Source organism: Zophobas morio, unplaced genomic scaffold (assembly GCF_036711695.1).
Source record: "Zophobas morio isolate AGI-343-1 ecotype UQ-CSIRO unplaced genomic scaffold, CSIRO_AGI_Zmor_V1 ptg000023l, whole genome shotgun sequence".
NCBI classification, from domain to species: domain Eukaryota; kingdom Metazoa; phylum Arthropoda; class Insecta; order Coleoptera; family Tenebrionidae; genus Zophobas; species Zophobas morio.
The window spans coordinates 4864916-4879874 of record NW_026972128.1 but is presented as its reverse complement, the minus strand read 5'-3'; the positions used below and the strand labels follow the sequence as shown (position 1 = coordinate 4879874).

Genomic DNA, 14959 nt, shown 5'->3' with positions numbered 1-14959 from the left:
ATTCATGTCTCGTATCGTTTGAGAATCAAAGATCATAACAATCAGTCCAGTAGTTGCGGAGTCTCTTTCTCTTTGTCTGATAAAAAGACCAATAGATGACAGACAACATACATGCAGAGAGGCGACATAGAGATAGAAGCTGGGACATACTTTTCCAAATTCTACGAGTTATGAAAAGTTGAGAAAAGATGAAATTAGTTATTGTCAGAGAACCCTACTACCACACCTCGCTGACGCTAGGGAAATCCTAATTCTCCTACCACCATCAACGAAGAAAATTTACTGTTTCCAGTTTCGCGCCGGCGTTAGTTGTCGACGCAACTACGAGGTGGCTAAAGCAAGAACGAGATAAAACATTGAACGTGAGCGTCCTTTTTTGTTATGTTGATGTGTATCACGTGTATCACTGGTGCGTACATCCCCATTCCTTTACGTGTGTTATGATTGTCTTTTCCATGCCGAACTTAAGTGCTTCTGGACTTTGATTTTTTGTTAAATTAATTAATTGTCTGTGGTAGTGTTTTTTTGTTTTGCTAATTCTTTCGTTTTTGAATTACGGCTTCAGCAAATTTCGGAAATTCCTTGTGGTATTTCCCCTCCTTGAAATTGTTGCGGGCCAAGGTTACACACCTGTTGGGATTACCAATTTGTGTGCATAGCAGTAAGTCACTCGGGTCACTTCTTTAAGTTTATCGCACATTTGGCTGAGTCATCCGTGTCAGAATTTATCGAGCGGTTGTGGTGTTGGGTTTTTTATTTGCAGTTTGGAACAATACTGCGTAATCACTGTCATTTTGCTCCCGGCCGATGTTATTTTGACATTTGAATGCCGTATTTTTGTTGGAGAGATTTGTATGAAACACTTTCGGGAATGATTTTGTGGCGCAACTTGTAGCGATTCACATCTGTTTAAGGCGAGCCCTCGCCTTTAGCTCTTATGGGGTTTTCAATGCAATTTCAGAAAGTGGTATCTCCATTAACTTATTGTTATGAAAATTTAAATATAACCTATCCACAACGTTCTCTATAAAAACTAGGGAAAGTTTTTACCAAAAAGTTTACCATTAGCTTAGAACAGAAGCCGTCTTTTTGTCAACGAAGCTATTTTTACCGTATCTCATTTCAGACGAAAAAGTCGACAATGTGTCTCCAAGGTTTTACAAAGTTTTGTAAGCTGAATATAAAGGTACAAATACCGTTCTATGATTTACATAAATAAATTGAGATATTGATTTTTAAACATACGTCCTGAAGAATTCAACCAGCAGATAATGATTTACAACCTAAATTTCTGCTTCACCATAAACTTATCCGTCGGAGATTTATGATGACAAGCTCACAGTGTAAGGGATGAATAATATTATTAAGCGTAACTTACTATTATTACTACTATTACTATTACTACTACTGTCACCATCTTCTACTATTTGATAATATTGAATGCCATATATCTCACTACTAGATCGAAAATCTTGTACCAAAATAATTGATTGCATACTAGTTAAACTGAAAAATAGAGAAATATGCATGTAGGGCAAAGTATGTAACTGATCAAACATGTGATATGCACGACGTATGGGCAAGAACTTTAATGCATTCTAATAGGTTCTATGAAATTTTTCAATTTTTTGAAAAAAACCGTCTGTTTCTCGAAGTCCGACATTTTTGATTTTTTATTTTTTTCCTAAAAAAAACTTTGATTTTTTTCTAGACATAGCCCCGTATAAACGGAAATGGACCGAATTTGCGTTTTTTTTTTCAATTAAAGAGAAAAATTTTTAACTCGATTTTGACCTTTTTTATTTTAAAAACTCTATTTATAAAGTAAAATGATTTCAAATCTATAATTTTCCAATATTTCATATTTGATTTATTTAGGTTTTCACCAGAAGAGAATTACAATAAAGCTGTAAATGATTTAAGTGAGCGATTTTCAAAAACAAAATCAGTTACTGGAACTCAGCAATTGTACAGTGTAATTCCAGACAGAGATGGGTGTGTTCATGTAAATTTTCAAATTCAGATCAATATAGAATATTATGTAAATTATTTAAGCGCCAATAAAAAACGAAATAAATTGTTCAAGAAGCATTTAAAAAATCAAAAATCAAAAATGTCGAACTTCGAGAAATTGACGCTTTTTCTCAAAAAATTTAAAAATCTTATAGAACCTCACATCAAAAATTTTCAAATTTTTTTCTGGAAAGTACATTTAAACACAAAAATTTTGAAAAAGAAAACGTCCCGATAAACAATTTTTTAACAAATTACGGTTTTTTGAAAAAAGAGCCATTTTTTTGAACAATTCATAACTTATTTTTGGTTGGGTAAAAAAAATTTGAAAACATTCTCAGAAACGTCTTTAGTGGGGTAAAGAAAAAATATAAAAATTTCAGCAAATTTGAAAGGGGTCGGGTTCGAAAGTGGTTGATTAGGCATAGTACAGTTGCGGCCCCCCAAAAGTGCACGATAATTTTCTCTATTGTAAATGTATCTTCAAATCATGGGCGCTCGAATAACAAAATTTGTCAAATTTGACATTTTGTTTATTCAAAAATGCCACGCCACTGGTAATAGCCAGATTTACATTAATTTAAAAATTAAAAAACGAAAAATCGCGCACTTTTCGGGGGCCGCAACTCTATATATACTTTTTAATTATGTTTATTATTGTTAAAGTTTTAAATTTTAAAATAAAATTCTATTTGTTCGCCCTTTTGTATATGTTTGTATTTATTTTATTTATTCATTGATTATTCTAGGACGTCATTTGTTCTTTCTTATAATAAGCGAGTAACCTGATTTCCGACAGTATGATCATTTTGGCTGGAAAAGTCCTACTGCTACAGAAACAAGTGTAAAGTAACCTCATTTGACATACACCTGTTAAAACTTTTATGACTTAAGCGGCTTAAGGCAAACCACCCTTATAAGTCAAACTAGCTATTGTATGACTTAACTCAGTTCACAGCTACATTATGCCAACAATGGACAGTAATAATCTTGCGGTTCGGGTCCACAAAGCATATGTATTTAATCAATGATCAGTAGTATAAATAAAAGTGATATTTGTGTTCAAAAAAATTAACTAAAAAGTGTAGTTACAAAAAAAAATGACCAACAGTCATACATTTTTAAGGATCAATATTACAGCAATTTATATAGAAAATATATATGGTAACACACAATTTTAAAAAAGTTTGGCCAAATGTAAATTTCTTTTCAACCAAAAAGTTGATTTTTGATAAAAAAAATATATCTAAATGTAAAAATATAAACGGTGTTCCATTTAGCACAAGACAACTTTTTTTATGTAAGTACTTTAATTATTAAATGGAACATAATTGTGACTTCAACGAGTTTTATTAATTGGTGGTAGGATTTTTTTTCGTTAGTCCACAATACGCGTTGGGACATCCCCCGTATAAAAATATTATAACAGACAGGAGTATACACTTAGTACAACGTGATTTTAGTACGTACAGAAATCAAAGTTAATACCTGTATTTTCATGTGTATCAATTGTAAAACGATATTCGTATAAATAAAATCGAATGGTACATATTTTAACATTCATTACTCATTTGTCTTTAGATGCCCGCCACACAGTTTGAAATCCAGTAACAACATATGTGGATGATACGGATGATTACATCTATCAAAAAATCGGGACCCAACATTTTTTGCGTAACGAGTTAGACTGAAGAATAAGATGTCGACTAATGGTAAAAACGCAGTTCTTAATGTGCAGAATTTTTTATTTTCATTTTTAGAATTTAGTCGCTCTGGACTATATCGAGATACTCCTCCTCCTCCTTATGAATCTCTACAACCGGTTTTGAACCAGCCATCGCCTCATAGAGGCACATCAAGTAAGTAGATTTCTTTATTAAAAAAATCTTTAAATTTTAAATTAAACTCTAAGCTATAAAAAAATTTTAAATCTTATAGGTACTGTTTTTATGAAATATTTAGTGTTGTTAATATTATTTTTGTCTTTTAGAATTTGAATACATAGATATAAGACTCTAACATATTTTTAGGTTTAGTTTTTTAATTTTTAATTATTTCTATTTATTTTTTTTGAAAATTTTTTGAGATACATCTTGCATTTGAACATTGTTTCCTAAATTTTTGATTAAAACATTTTTTTATTTTCTTTACATTTTCACAACCCTCCAAAAAGCCCGTAACTCAAACAAGCTCTTCAACCAATTACACATGCAGTAAAGTAGTAATTGAAAAAAATCAAACTTTTAATTTCATGTGGTAAGTAACACAAGAACGTAAAAATTAAACGAAGTTTGGAAGAATAACATCTTATTGGGTACGTGGGTTAGGTGGAAATTCTTTTTTTTTTGAAGATTTTTTTGTAAACTTTGGTCCCTTATGGGTTATATGGATAAGCAAGTGTTTTAATTCTATTTCATACCTATAATAAAATCAAATAATATTCTGAACCATTTTTTTTGTTGACCTACGTTTAGGCGTTACAAATACAGCTAGTCCCACGTTCCCTGTTACCTGCCTACCAGGACTTGAAAGCCTTCGTGGAGTCGACCAACTAACTATAGAAAAGGAGCCAGTCGACTGTAAGTATCTAGATCAACTTTGAGCAAAATCATTATAACGTGGACCCAACCCTAATTGTTTTAAAAGTATCGTTCTTTAATCTATGATGTATGGAATAATTTTAGAGGTTTTATTTTCTTAAGACAGGTGCCCAAATTTAAATTACTTTTTTAACTAGGCAATACACAGTTTCAAAATTTAATTATGTAAATCACATACAGCTAATAGTCTTGAAAAACTTCAAGTCATTGGACAAAAACAAAAATGTGCATGCAGCTGTTAAATAAACTACCTAAATGGTCTTGGAGAAATTTCAAACCAAAGTAAGCGTACAAAAATTTTCCGCAATTCAACTTCAGACTTGAAGAGAATAATCTCAATTTTTAAAAATTGCATTCTGTCTCTATACAAATAAATCCATTATAGCGTTAAACCTAACAAGGCGTCTTTTTCCGTATATTAACAATTTTTTGCATTTTAGTTTGTTCTTGTTCGTGTGAACCCTTCTACACATACAACGTGAAAAACAACTTGAATCAACAGCTTTTTTCGATTTCACCAGTGAACGTCGGCTGTGCGTCATACGATATGCAACTTTTCGACAGTTTTGGAAACCCAATAGTCCTCTTCCAACGATGCCTAGAATGTTGCTCTAGCTTAGTATGTATCCAATAACCATAATATTTTTCATAAATTTCATGTTCTAATATTTTATTTTAGAGAATTGAAATCATTCACACGCTTGGTACGATCATAGGTTGCGTCCAGAGGGAAGCCGGATTTTTCAACACCGCTTTCGTTGTTGGAGACGCCCATAACCAAGCTATTTTCAAAGTGAAGAGAACATCATTTGAATTTTTTTCAGGTAATGTTGACTTCGGTATCAAGTCGGCTGGTGGGTCTGTAGAAGTTGGAAAAATTACTAGGGTGTGGACTGGTTGGATGAGTGCGCAACACTTGTACAACATTACTTTTCCAAGGGATTTAGTGGCGGAAATGAAGGTCGCTTTATTGGGCGCTTGGTATATGATTGTGAGTAATTTTTTCGGTTGGGATTGAAGACATAATCATTGATTTACAGGAAGCATCATATCAGGCTAGCCGTCGCAATCATGATAGCTGAACCCAAGTTCCTGGAGCAAACTGATAATGTGATAAATGTGTTTCCGTGCTTCCGTAAACGTAGCTTTGCTTTTAAATTTACTGTGACGAATATATATTTTGATGTAATTAAAATACTCATTTAAACATTTAAAAAAATATTGTGTATATATTTTTAATAAATACTTACGATATCTTAAAACAAAGTTTTTTTATAGTCCACGGTAAGTGCCTACCACAACAAAGATGTTGGGGCGTTTTAATTAAAAATCTAACAAAAATAAAATTTATAACAAAAATTAAGTATATCGTCATGTTTATTAACTGTAAGATGAGATTTTGTTCATACAGATAAAACAGGATTCTACACATTTTATCATTCTTATCTTTTATGATTCATATTTTGAAGTAAGTAACGTATCAGTTGTAGATGATACAGCTGTCGAAAAATTTGAAAGCAACTTTCTTGTTTAACGAGTTGAAAGAATAAAATGTCAACTAATGGTAAAAATAATTTGTTTCCAAGGTGCGGATTTCTATATATTCGTTTTTAGAATTTAGTCGATCTGGAGTATATGAAGACCCTCCTCCTCCTTATGAAACCCTACAACCGGTTTTAAAACAACCAGTGTCTTATGGAGCTACACCAGGTAAGTTGATTTTTGAATTTAAAAATGTTTAAATTTTGTATCAGATTATATTTTGTTTTAATATTTTTTTGTTAAAAATTAAAACATATTATTAGATCAGCAGATTTAAAATGCATAAAAACAATTAGTCTTTTAAATCTTATGGTTACAAAGTGTTCTTCCTAAATTGTATTATTCACTACTAACGTTTGTGTACTTTATGATCATAAGTACTTACATAGATTAAGATTAGATGACGCTCTAGAAATATTGACTAATATTTAAGTTTACAACTGTTTATCTTTTAAAATATTTTGATGTCGGTATCTATCTTCTTTCCTGTCTCTTCAACATTTAGTTGGTACATATACATAGATCTGCACTAAATTTGAATTCTACAAATTAAAAAAAAAATGTTTGGAACTTTCAAAATGTCTTTCTAGATCTGGATGTTTTGAATCCTCCTTTTTTTTGTTTTCTGAATAACAAAAAGTAGAATTATTAAATGTACGAGTGGTGAGTTATGTGAAAATTGACATTTTAGTTACAGTATTTTCTTTGTAAAATTTGGTTATCTATAGTTCCACAAGTGTTTGGTTCTACCTTGATATATATGATAGAAACAGATCACTTTCTGATTTTTTTTTTTTTTTTTGGATGACGCATATTTAGATTTTACAAATGTGGCTACGACCGCGTTCCCTCTTGCCTGTCTGTCAGGACTCGAAAGCCTTCGTGAACTCGACCAACTAAATATAGAAATGGAACCAATCGAATGTAAGTATGCAAGTCCAAACCTAGTTGTTTTTAGAAATATTGTGCACTTTTATGGTAGGTATGTGATCGGTAGAATAATGTTTGAGCTCCCTTTATTCTTAAGACATGTACATACGTCTAAAAGTGTTGTTTAACTAAATAGTATTTAAAAGACAATTTCAATATTTTAATTATTCAAACCATATATTATAGCTATGCGAAGAGTTAAAAATTTTTAAGTGGTTGGGCAACAACAAACCTATGAATAAAGCTGCTATAAATCTCTTTATTTGTAGCTAAAAAGTGTTAGTAAAAATGTCACTGTTCAGGTCGTTGCAAATAGACTACTATGAAGCCATGAGGGTACTTCAGATGCAACAAATCTTGTTTTCCGTTTTGTAAAAGCATTCTATAATTCTTTTATTTTAGATTGTTCGTGTTCGTGTGAATCCTTTTACTCATACAACGTCAAAAACACCTTCGACCAAAACCTTTTCACGATTTCACCAGTGAACTCAACCTGTACGTCATACGACATGCAACTCTTCGATAGTTTTGGAAATCCAGTAGTCCTCTTCCAAAGATGCAGAGAGTGTTGTTCTGGCTTGGTATGTATCCAACAAAAACAGTTTTTCCAAATTTAATTTTCTGTAACGAAAACTTAGAGAATTGAGGTCACTCACATGCATGGCGCGCTGCTAGGCACCGTTCAGCTAGAAGCTGGATTTTTGAAATCTGCTTACATCGTTGAAGACGGCAATGGCCAAACTGTTTTCAAAGTGAAGAGAAGTCGTTTTCAATTTTTTCCAAAGGATGTTGACTTCAGTATTATGTCGGCTGATGGATCGCAAGAAGTTGGAAAAATTACTTGGTTATGGAGCGGATGGATGAGCGCGAGACACCTGTACAAAATTGTTTTTCCAAAAGATTTATTGGTGGAAATGAAGATGGCTTTGTTAGCCGCTTGGTACATGATGGTGAGTATATTTTTCGTTTTGGACTGAAGACATAATCCTTTGTTTATAGGAGGAGGATTATCAAGATAGTCATCGCAATCGTAGTACTTGAAAGTGAGTTCCTGGGACCAAACGACGAGTGATTATGTGTTACCGCTCTTTCTTGAGCCTACTTTTTACATATACTGTTAAGATCTCTTTTACTCAGGAAATTTAAAAAATTATATATATTTATATATTTGTAAAAAATAAAGATATTTTAAATATTTTAAACATTTTTTTAACAGCCTCTACTAGTTATAAATGTCTAATGTTGTCCACCAAGTGCGGAACATTATGAATAAAAATTGGTCTAAAGAGTTTAGACAGTACTTCCCTCGCTGTCGGAAACTTGACGACTGCATGGCTATTGTGTTTTTTTCTCATTACATTTTTGTAGTGGGAATTTAAAAAAAATTGCGATGACGTCATCAACATTTTTGCAAGGACACGTATATCAGTTGGGATAGATGTAGTGTAATACTAAGAATTAAATTATTGTATTCCCAAATTTTCGGGAAAATGAATTGGGTCGTTTTGAATATTGATTTTTTATAATCAATAAAATAACGAAACAATTTACTCACGTATACGGCAAATGAAAATCGTTTATGTATAAACATTCTTAATTTAAGATGACAAACGTAACAGCATACGTGAGAGTCAAACAGAGAAACTGTAAACAAAACGACCATCGGTTTTATTGCTTCGACTTCCGCTTATTATATAAAACATTGGGTTTTATTTTAATTCTTGACGGTGAAATTCACAATTGGTTGATTATAAACATGTCTATTTCACATTCGCGGAACCAAGTGAGCGCATAAAACAAATGCAGGTCTGTAATGTTAAAGTCGATGTAAATAAGCGTGCTACCCTTGTTTCAACCGAGTTTATCCTTTAACAAATTTTGTGTCTACCAAATTGGGTTGCTTGGGGTGTAATACTAATAATAAGTGTTGCCTTTAATTTAATCAATAAAATAAATTGACTTCATTAATTTTTTTGAACCACCTCTTAAGAAAACCTAAAAAATATGAATGGAATGATAAATCACAAGTACAAACTCATCATATTTTTTGCATTTTAGATAGGATTTATTCAGCAAAATTTAAGGGTGACGTCATCAATTTTTTTAGGAGGGATGAACAAATACATTTTGAACAAAAGTTTACCATGCTTATAATAACTTTAAAATATTCCCAAGATTTCAAAGCATTCGGTTTTGTAATTCCTGATTAAATCGATAAAATAAATTCACGCCTTCATTAATTTTTTTGAGTCACCCTGCATATGCAAATCCAAAAATATGAACGGAATGATAAATCACAAGTACAGACTCATCATATTTTGTACATTTTAGATACGATTTATTCGGCAAACTTTTGAACTGACGTCATCAGTTTTTTGTAGAAGATAACCAAATATATTTTGACTAAAAATTTATTATGCTCTTTATAACCTTAAAACATCTGCAAGATTTCAAAGCATTCGGTTTTGTAGTTCCTGATTAAATCAATAAAATAAATGTACGCATTCATTAATTTTTTTGAGTCACCCTGTATATGCAAATCGAAAAAATTTGAATGGAATGATAAATCACAAGAAGAGACTCACCATATTTTGTACATTTTAGATAGGATTTATTCAGCAAAATTTTGTGGTGACGTCATAAATTTTTTAGGGGGGACGACCAAATACGTTTTGATCAAAAATTTACCATGCTTATGATAATTTTAAAATATCTTCAAGATTTCGAAGCATTCGGTTTTGTAGTTCCTGAGTAAATCAGTAAAATAAATTTACGCTTTCATTTATTTTCTTGAATCACCCTGTATATGCAAATCCAAAAAATATGAATGGAGTGATAGATCACAAGTACAGACTGATCATATTTTGTACATTTTAGATATGATTTATTCGGCAAATTTTCGAGCTGACGTCATCAAGTTTTTGGAGGGGATAAGCAAATATATTTTGACTAAACATTTATTATGCTCTTTATAACCTTAAAACATCTGCAAGATTTCAAAGCATTCGGTTTTGTAGTTTCTGAGTAAATCAGTAAAATAAATTTACGCATTCATTAATTTTTTTGAGTCACCCTGTATATGCAAATCCAAAAAATATGAATGGAGTGATAGATCACAAGTACAGACTCATCATATTTTGTACATTTTAGATATGATTTATTCCACAAACTTTTGAGCTGACGTCATCAAGTTTTTGGAGGGGATAAGCAAATATTTTTTGACTAAAGATTTATGATGCTCTTTATAGCTTTAAAACATCTGCAACATTTCAAAGCATTCTGGTTAGCAGATTAAAAATTAAATTTCAAAATGTTGTTTTATAATTTTGATTTTTTTTCCAAAAATCTGGACGTTTCGGGTGTAAAGTCGATTCAGAGTTGTTAACTACATGTGTAGGACTATGTTATTTTATACAATTGAAAACCCATTTACTATGTACAATTTTGAAGTGACGTCATCGCATTAGTGGTGGGGATGATTAGACAAGTTTTGGTTAGCGTTTTACCATCTACATGATATTCTTAATATAAGTACAAAATTTCACAACAATCGGTCGAGTACTTTCGGAGATTATCTGTCTAATAAAAATCCGGGACGGCAGACGGACAGACGGACGGACAGACGGACAGACGGACAGACGGACAGACAGACGGAAATGGGAGACCTATTTCTTCGTCTTCTAGGGGTCATGAAAGCTCGAGAAAACGTAAAAGTAGAGAGTCGGCCGACGGACTCGATTACAATACTTCCTTTGCTTACGCTCGGGAAGTAAAAATCCAACGAATATAAAATTAATATCCGATTTATAAATTTACATATGTATTATAAAACAAAAATAAATATTTATACAAAAAATAAATACCTCTAAAGAATTTCTAATCTGAATGGTTAGACCCCATATGAAAAACTGTAGGCTGCAGTTTCCACCTTGTTTGGTATCGTCACTACAGCAGTGATTATCTAGCACTCCAAAGTATTTGCTGTAAGTAGGGTAATATTGAGATATAAAAAATTTTGGTGGTGAGTCAGTGGGTTAGATTTTTGTTGCAAACCTTTGTATACTTAAGGCCAGTCGCTACGTTTTCGTAAATATCTCCATTATTAACAGACTTATGGTTTTGAAATTTTAAATATATGTTGTCCATAACTTTATACATATAACGTAAGGGCAATTTTGTTAAAAACAATTTGTGATCATACTTTTCTTTCAATTTTAGTGAAATTTTTGGATAACATATATAACATAAATTCAATATCTCAATTATTAAAGAAAATTTCAGAACACAGTTTTCAACAATGTTTTCAGTTTACCAAACTCCAGAAATCGATTTTTTTTGTTAGAAACAATCCACATAAAAAAAGCTTGTGTCGTAAAAGTTGCTAACTTTGATTGTTACTATATCTCAGGCCCAACAAATAAAATAAAAAATATACATAGTACGATTTCTAATGTTTTGCAAGCTGAAAATGCCGTTTCCGTTTCCCCGTTTCCGTCCCGCCCCTCGTCCCGTTATAGAATTGCGACAAACATCCCACCCAGTGAGTCAATACCGAAATCTGTTATACCTCACTAAAAAAAAACGTTGGACCGCTTCGTAACAACTCCACTGTCATGTTTATTTTCTATAAAATGATATACATACAGCAGGATATTATATATTTTATAACCCTTATCTTTTATGACTCATTTCTCTTTTAGATACGTATCAAATAGTTTGAATGTCAGATGTGGATAATATCGATCATCACAATTGTCTAAAAATTCGAACCAAACACTTCTTGTTTAATGAGCTCAATTGAAGATAATAAAATAAATAAATAAAATGTCAATTACTAGTAAAACAAAATAGTTTTTAGTGTGTGCATTTTTATTATACCTACTTTATTTTTTAGAGGTTAGTCATTCTGGAGTATATGAAGATCCTCCTCCTCCTTATGAATCTTTACAAGCAGTTTTAAATCAACCAATGCCTTATGGAAGTGCACCAGGTCAGTCGATTTCCTCATTAAAATTCTTTAGATTTTCTACTTTCATTTTTTTTGATACCTCGAAAATTTTTTTGTTCAAATTTAAAATGTAGATCAACAGTTTTTTTGTCCGAAATTTGCTTTTTCGAAAATTTTGTCGAAATATCAAAAATGCATTTTTAACTTATCAGCTCCACACTATATAAAAATAGAAATAAGAAAATCGTCTAAATCCTATGGACATAGCTTATCTTATTAAATTGTTAATCCTAAAAGTATTAATCCTAATTCCTTTGTTCGTTAGGTTCTTAAATACATAAATTAAGATAAGATATCGCTTTAAAAATTTTTATATACTTATTTTTAGGTATACAATTGCATTTAAGTATTTATTATTTAGTTTCTTTTTTCATGGGAAATTTTCTTATATACGCCTTGCATCTCAAAATTGTTAATTAAATTTTGGATTAAACAATTTTTTTGATGTTGATATCTCCTTTCTTTCATTTTTTTTCATTCCTTTTTGTTGAACATTTTTCGTAGTTATTAAATTGTTTTCATTTCATGTATGAAATTACACAAGAGTGTAAAAATTTGGTGAATAATTTTATTAAGATTTTTGTGCGTATTTTCTTCATTTTGAATGTTTGGAATTCCGAAAATATATTTCTCAAAGTTGATGTAAAATTTTATGATAAGTTTTAAAATGTTGATCTAAAGTTGTTTCTCACGAAATTAAATTCCTAACAGTTTTCGATATTTTGTAGCGTCCATCTGTTTTGTTATTTTAACATGCTTCTTAATTAATACTTTCAATATTTTCGAAATTGCATAAAGTAGAATTATTGGCCACTTTATTGTTATAGAAGTAGATAACATTTTTATTTTTGTTTACGCATATTTAGATTTTACAAATCTGGCGACTCCCTCTTTTGTCGTTGCCTGTCCACCAGGACTCGAAAATCTTCGTGAACTCGACCAACTCACTATCGAAAATGAACCAACCGATTGTAAGTATCAGGTCCATTTTAAAGAAAAACGTTATTATATCAACCAAGCCTTAATTATTTTAACAATATCGTGCCTTTTATTATTTGATATATATGTAAGTATATAAAAAAAATTAACGTACTTTTTTCTTAAGGCAGGAAAGTAAACTATTATTAATCTCATAGCCGGTGTGATCAGGCGAAATTTGAAACCACAGTTCATTAAAATAAATGTTCTTTTTAACATAAAAGTTGCTTTCATAGTATATTTTTTACGCTTTAGATATGTGAACAAATGTTAGTAAAAATGTCATTGCTGAGATGTTTAAATACAAGTAAACCTACTATGGAGCCTTGCTTGAAATGCAACAAAAACTCATTTTTCCGTTCTGCCAAAAAAGCATATTATTTATCTTTCTTCTTTATATTTTAGTTTTTTGTTGTTGTTCGGATGAACCCTTCTTCACATACAGCGTAATAAACAACTTCGACCAAATCCTTTTTTCGATCTCACCAGTGAACAGAACTTGTACGTCTTACGACATACAACTCTTCGATAGTTTTGGAAACCCAGTAGTCCTCTTCCAAAGATGCAGAGAGTGTTGTTCTGGCTTAGTACGTATCCAACAGGAACAATTTTCCCAAATTTAATTTTCTAAACTGAAAACTTAGAGATTTGAAGTCATCCATACGCTTGGTACGCTAATAGGTACCGTAGAGCTGGGAGGCGGAATTTTTAGCAGTGTTTACATCGTTGGAGATGCCAATGACCAAACTGTTTTCAAGGTGAAAAGAATCACGACGGCCGAATTTTCTCCAAATGGCATTGAATTCAGAATTAAATCGGCTGCTGAATCTGTAGAAGTTGGAAAAATTATTAGGGTGTGGACTGGTCGGTGGAGTGCTCACCATCTGTACAAAATTATTTTTCCACGGGATTTAGCAGCGGAAATGAAGGTGGCTTTGTTGGCCGCTTGGTACATGATTGTGGGTATGTTTGTCGTTTTAAATTGGAGATGTAATTATTTGTTTATAGGAAGAAATATACCAGCAGTATCAGGAGAGGGAGCACCGACGACGCCGATACCGACGTCACTAAGACAGAGTTCCCAGGACTAAAGGATGTGTGATATTAATGTGTTACCGTGCTTCTTTGAATGTATTTTTTTATATTCACTGAATTTTATATATAGATAAATAACTCAAAAATTAAATAATATATTCTGTATAGTACATACATGTATTTTTAATAAAGGTATCTTAAATCAAATAATTTTTACAAATTGTTCACCATGTGTAGAAACATTTGAATCTTGTTTAATATTTTGTATTTTCTGTCAAAATAAAATAAAAATAAAGTTTGTGCAAAATTCCAAAAATTATGGAGCTATGAATGACAATTTTTTTCAACAAAAACAAAAATATCTTGAACATTGTTCCTTTAAAAAATGCAAGCGTTGAACCACCAACTGAGTTCTATCATACTGCGTAACAGACTTTTTTAAATAGTCCATGATAAATGCATAATCTTCGGCAAGAAGAAATATAACAAATATAAAATAAATATCACGTACGAGTATTTTACAGTCAATAGCAAAATACATAGGAATTTACACTAGTTCGGGAAAGTATGCTTCCCGCATGAACGCTTGATTATAGGGAGTGCCGCATTTACGTGAATGCGGGAAGTACGCTTCGTATTGTGAACAATATTTTTTGCAAAGAATACATTTGTAAAATAAAAGATTAATTCTGAGTCACAACGCTTCCAAGCTACTTTAAGGTTACCATGGCAATAGAAATTAAAAGCACGCGTGCGGGAAATTTAACCTTCCGCACTCTGGTAAGTGCGCGAAACTCATGAAAAAGGTCATGAGCGCAAAAAAACACATTTTACTTGTATGCGTAGAATAGGT

At 31.5% G+C, this 14959-nt stretch overlaps 3 protein-coding genes across 6 annotated transcripts; all 3 read left to right on the top strand.

Annotated features, from left to right (window-relative positions):
• Nucleotides 1–298: 298 nt before the first annotated feature.
• On the top strand, nt 299–5879 carry LOC135134155 (phospholipid scramblase 1-like). 4 transcript variants are annotated; one of them, XM_064062775.1, is made up of 7 exons: nt 299–362; nt 3595–3725; nt 3774–3872; nt 4488–4592; nt 5054–5232; nt 5293–5604; nt 5654–5879. In XM_064062775.1, exons 2-7 carry the CDS (start codon nt 3713–3715, stop codon nt 5693–5695), a joined length of 750 nt encoding a protein of 249 aa, XP_063918845.1. In that variant the 5' UTR covers nt 299–362; nt 3595–3712; the 3' UTR covers nt 5696–5879. The 4 variants fall into 4 exon arrangements, with proteins under 4 accessions (XP_063918845.1, XP_063918843.1, XP_063918844.1 ...); XM_064062773.1 differs by having other exon boundaries at nt 304–409; XM_064062774.1 differs by lacking the exon at nt 299–362 and adding an exon at nt 416–661.
• A 187-nt stretch (nt 5880–6066) lies between these two features.
• On the top strand, nt 6067–8280 carry LOC135134156 (phospholipid scramblase 1-like). The gene is made up of 6 exons (XM_064062777.1): nt 6067–6177; nt 6228–6323; nt 6975–7079; nt 7488–7666; nt 7724–8035; nt 8085–8280. The coding sequence occupies exons 1-6, from the start codon at nt 6165–6167 to the stop codon at nt 8124–8126; spliced, it is 747 nt and encodes a 248-aa protein (XP_063918847.1). The 5' UTR covers nt 6067–6164; the 3' UTR covers nt 8127–8280.
• Nucleotides 8281–11805: 3525 nt separating this feature from the next.
• Nucleotides 11806–14316, top strand: LOC135134113 (uncharacterized). Its single transcript, XM_064062720.1, has 5 exons — nt 11806–11922; nt 11980–12075; nt 12960–13064; nt 13477–13658; nt 13716–14316. Exons 1-5 carry the CDS (start codon nt 11910–11912, stop codon nt 14160–14162), a joined length of 843 nt encoding a protein of 280 aa, XP_063918790.1. The 5' UTR covers nt 11806–11909; the 3' UTR covers nt 14163–14316.
• Nucleotides 14317–14959: the final 643 nt, after the last annotated feature.

Bases quoted from the DNA above. Each gene is read 5' to 3' on its own strand.
- LOC135134113 (XM_064062720.1), top strand. The intron at 12,076-12,959 runs GTCAGTCGATTT...ACGCATATTTAG, and splicing joins GCCTTATGGAAGTGCACCAG to ATTTTACAAATCTGGCGACT. The intron at 13,659-13,715 runs GTACGTATCCAA...CTGAAAACTTAG, and splicing joins GAGAGTGTTGTTCTGGCTTA to AGATTTGAAGTCATCCATAC.
- LOC135134155 (XM_064062775.1), top strand. The intron at 3,873-4,487 runs GTAAGTAGATTT...ACCTACGTTTAG, and splicing joins GCCTCATAGAGGCACATCAA to GCGTTACAAATACAGCTAGT. The intron at 5,605-5,653 runs GTGAGTAATTTT...ATTGATTTACAG, and splicing joins TGGGCGCTTGGTATATGATT to GAAGCATCATATCAGGCTAG.
- LOC135134156 (XM_064062777.1), top strand. The intron at 7,080-7,487 runs GTAAGTATGCAA...CTTTTATTTTAG, and splicing joins AGAAATGGAACCAATCGAAT to ATTGTTCGTGTTCGTGTGAA. The intron at 7,667-7,723 runs GTATGTATCCAA...ACGAAAACTTAG, and splicing joins GAGAGTGTTGTTCTGGCTTG to AGAATTGAGGTCACTCACAT.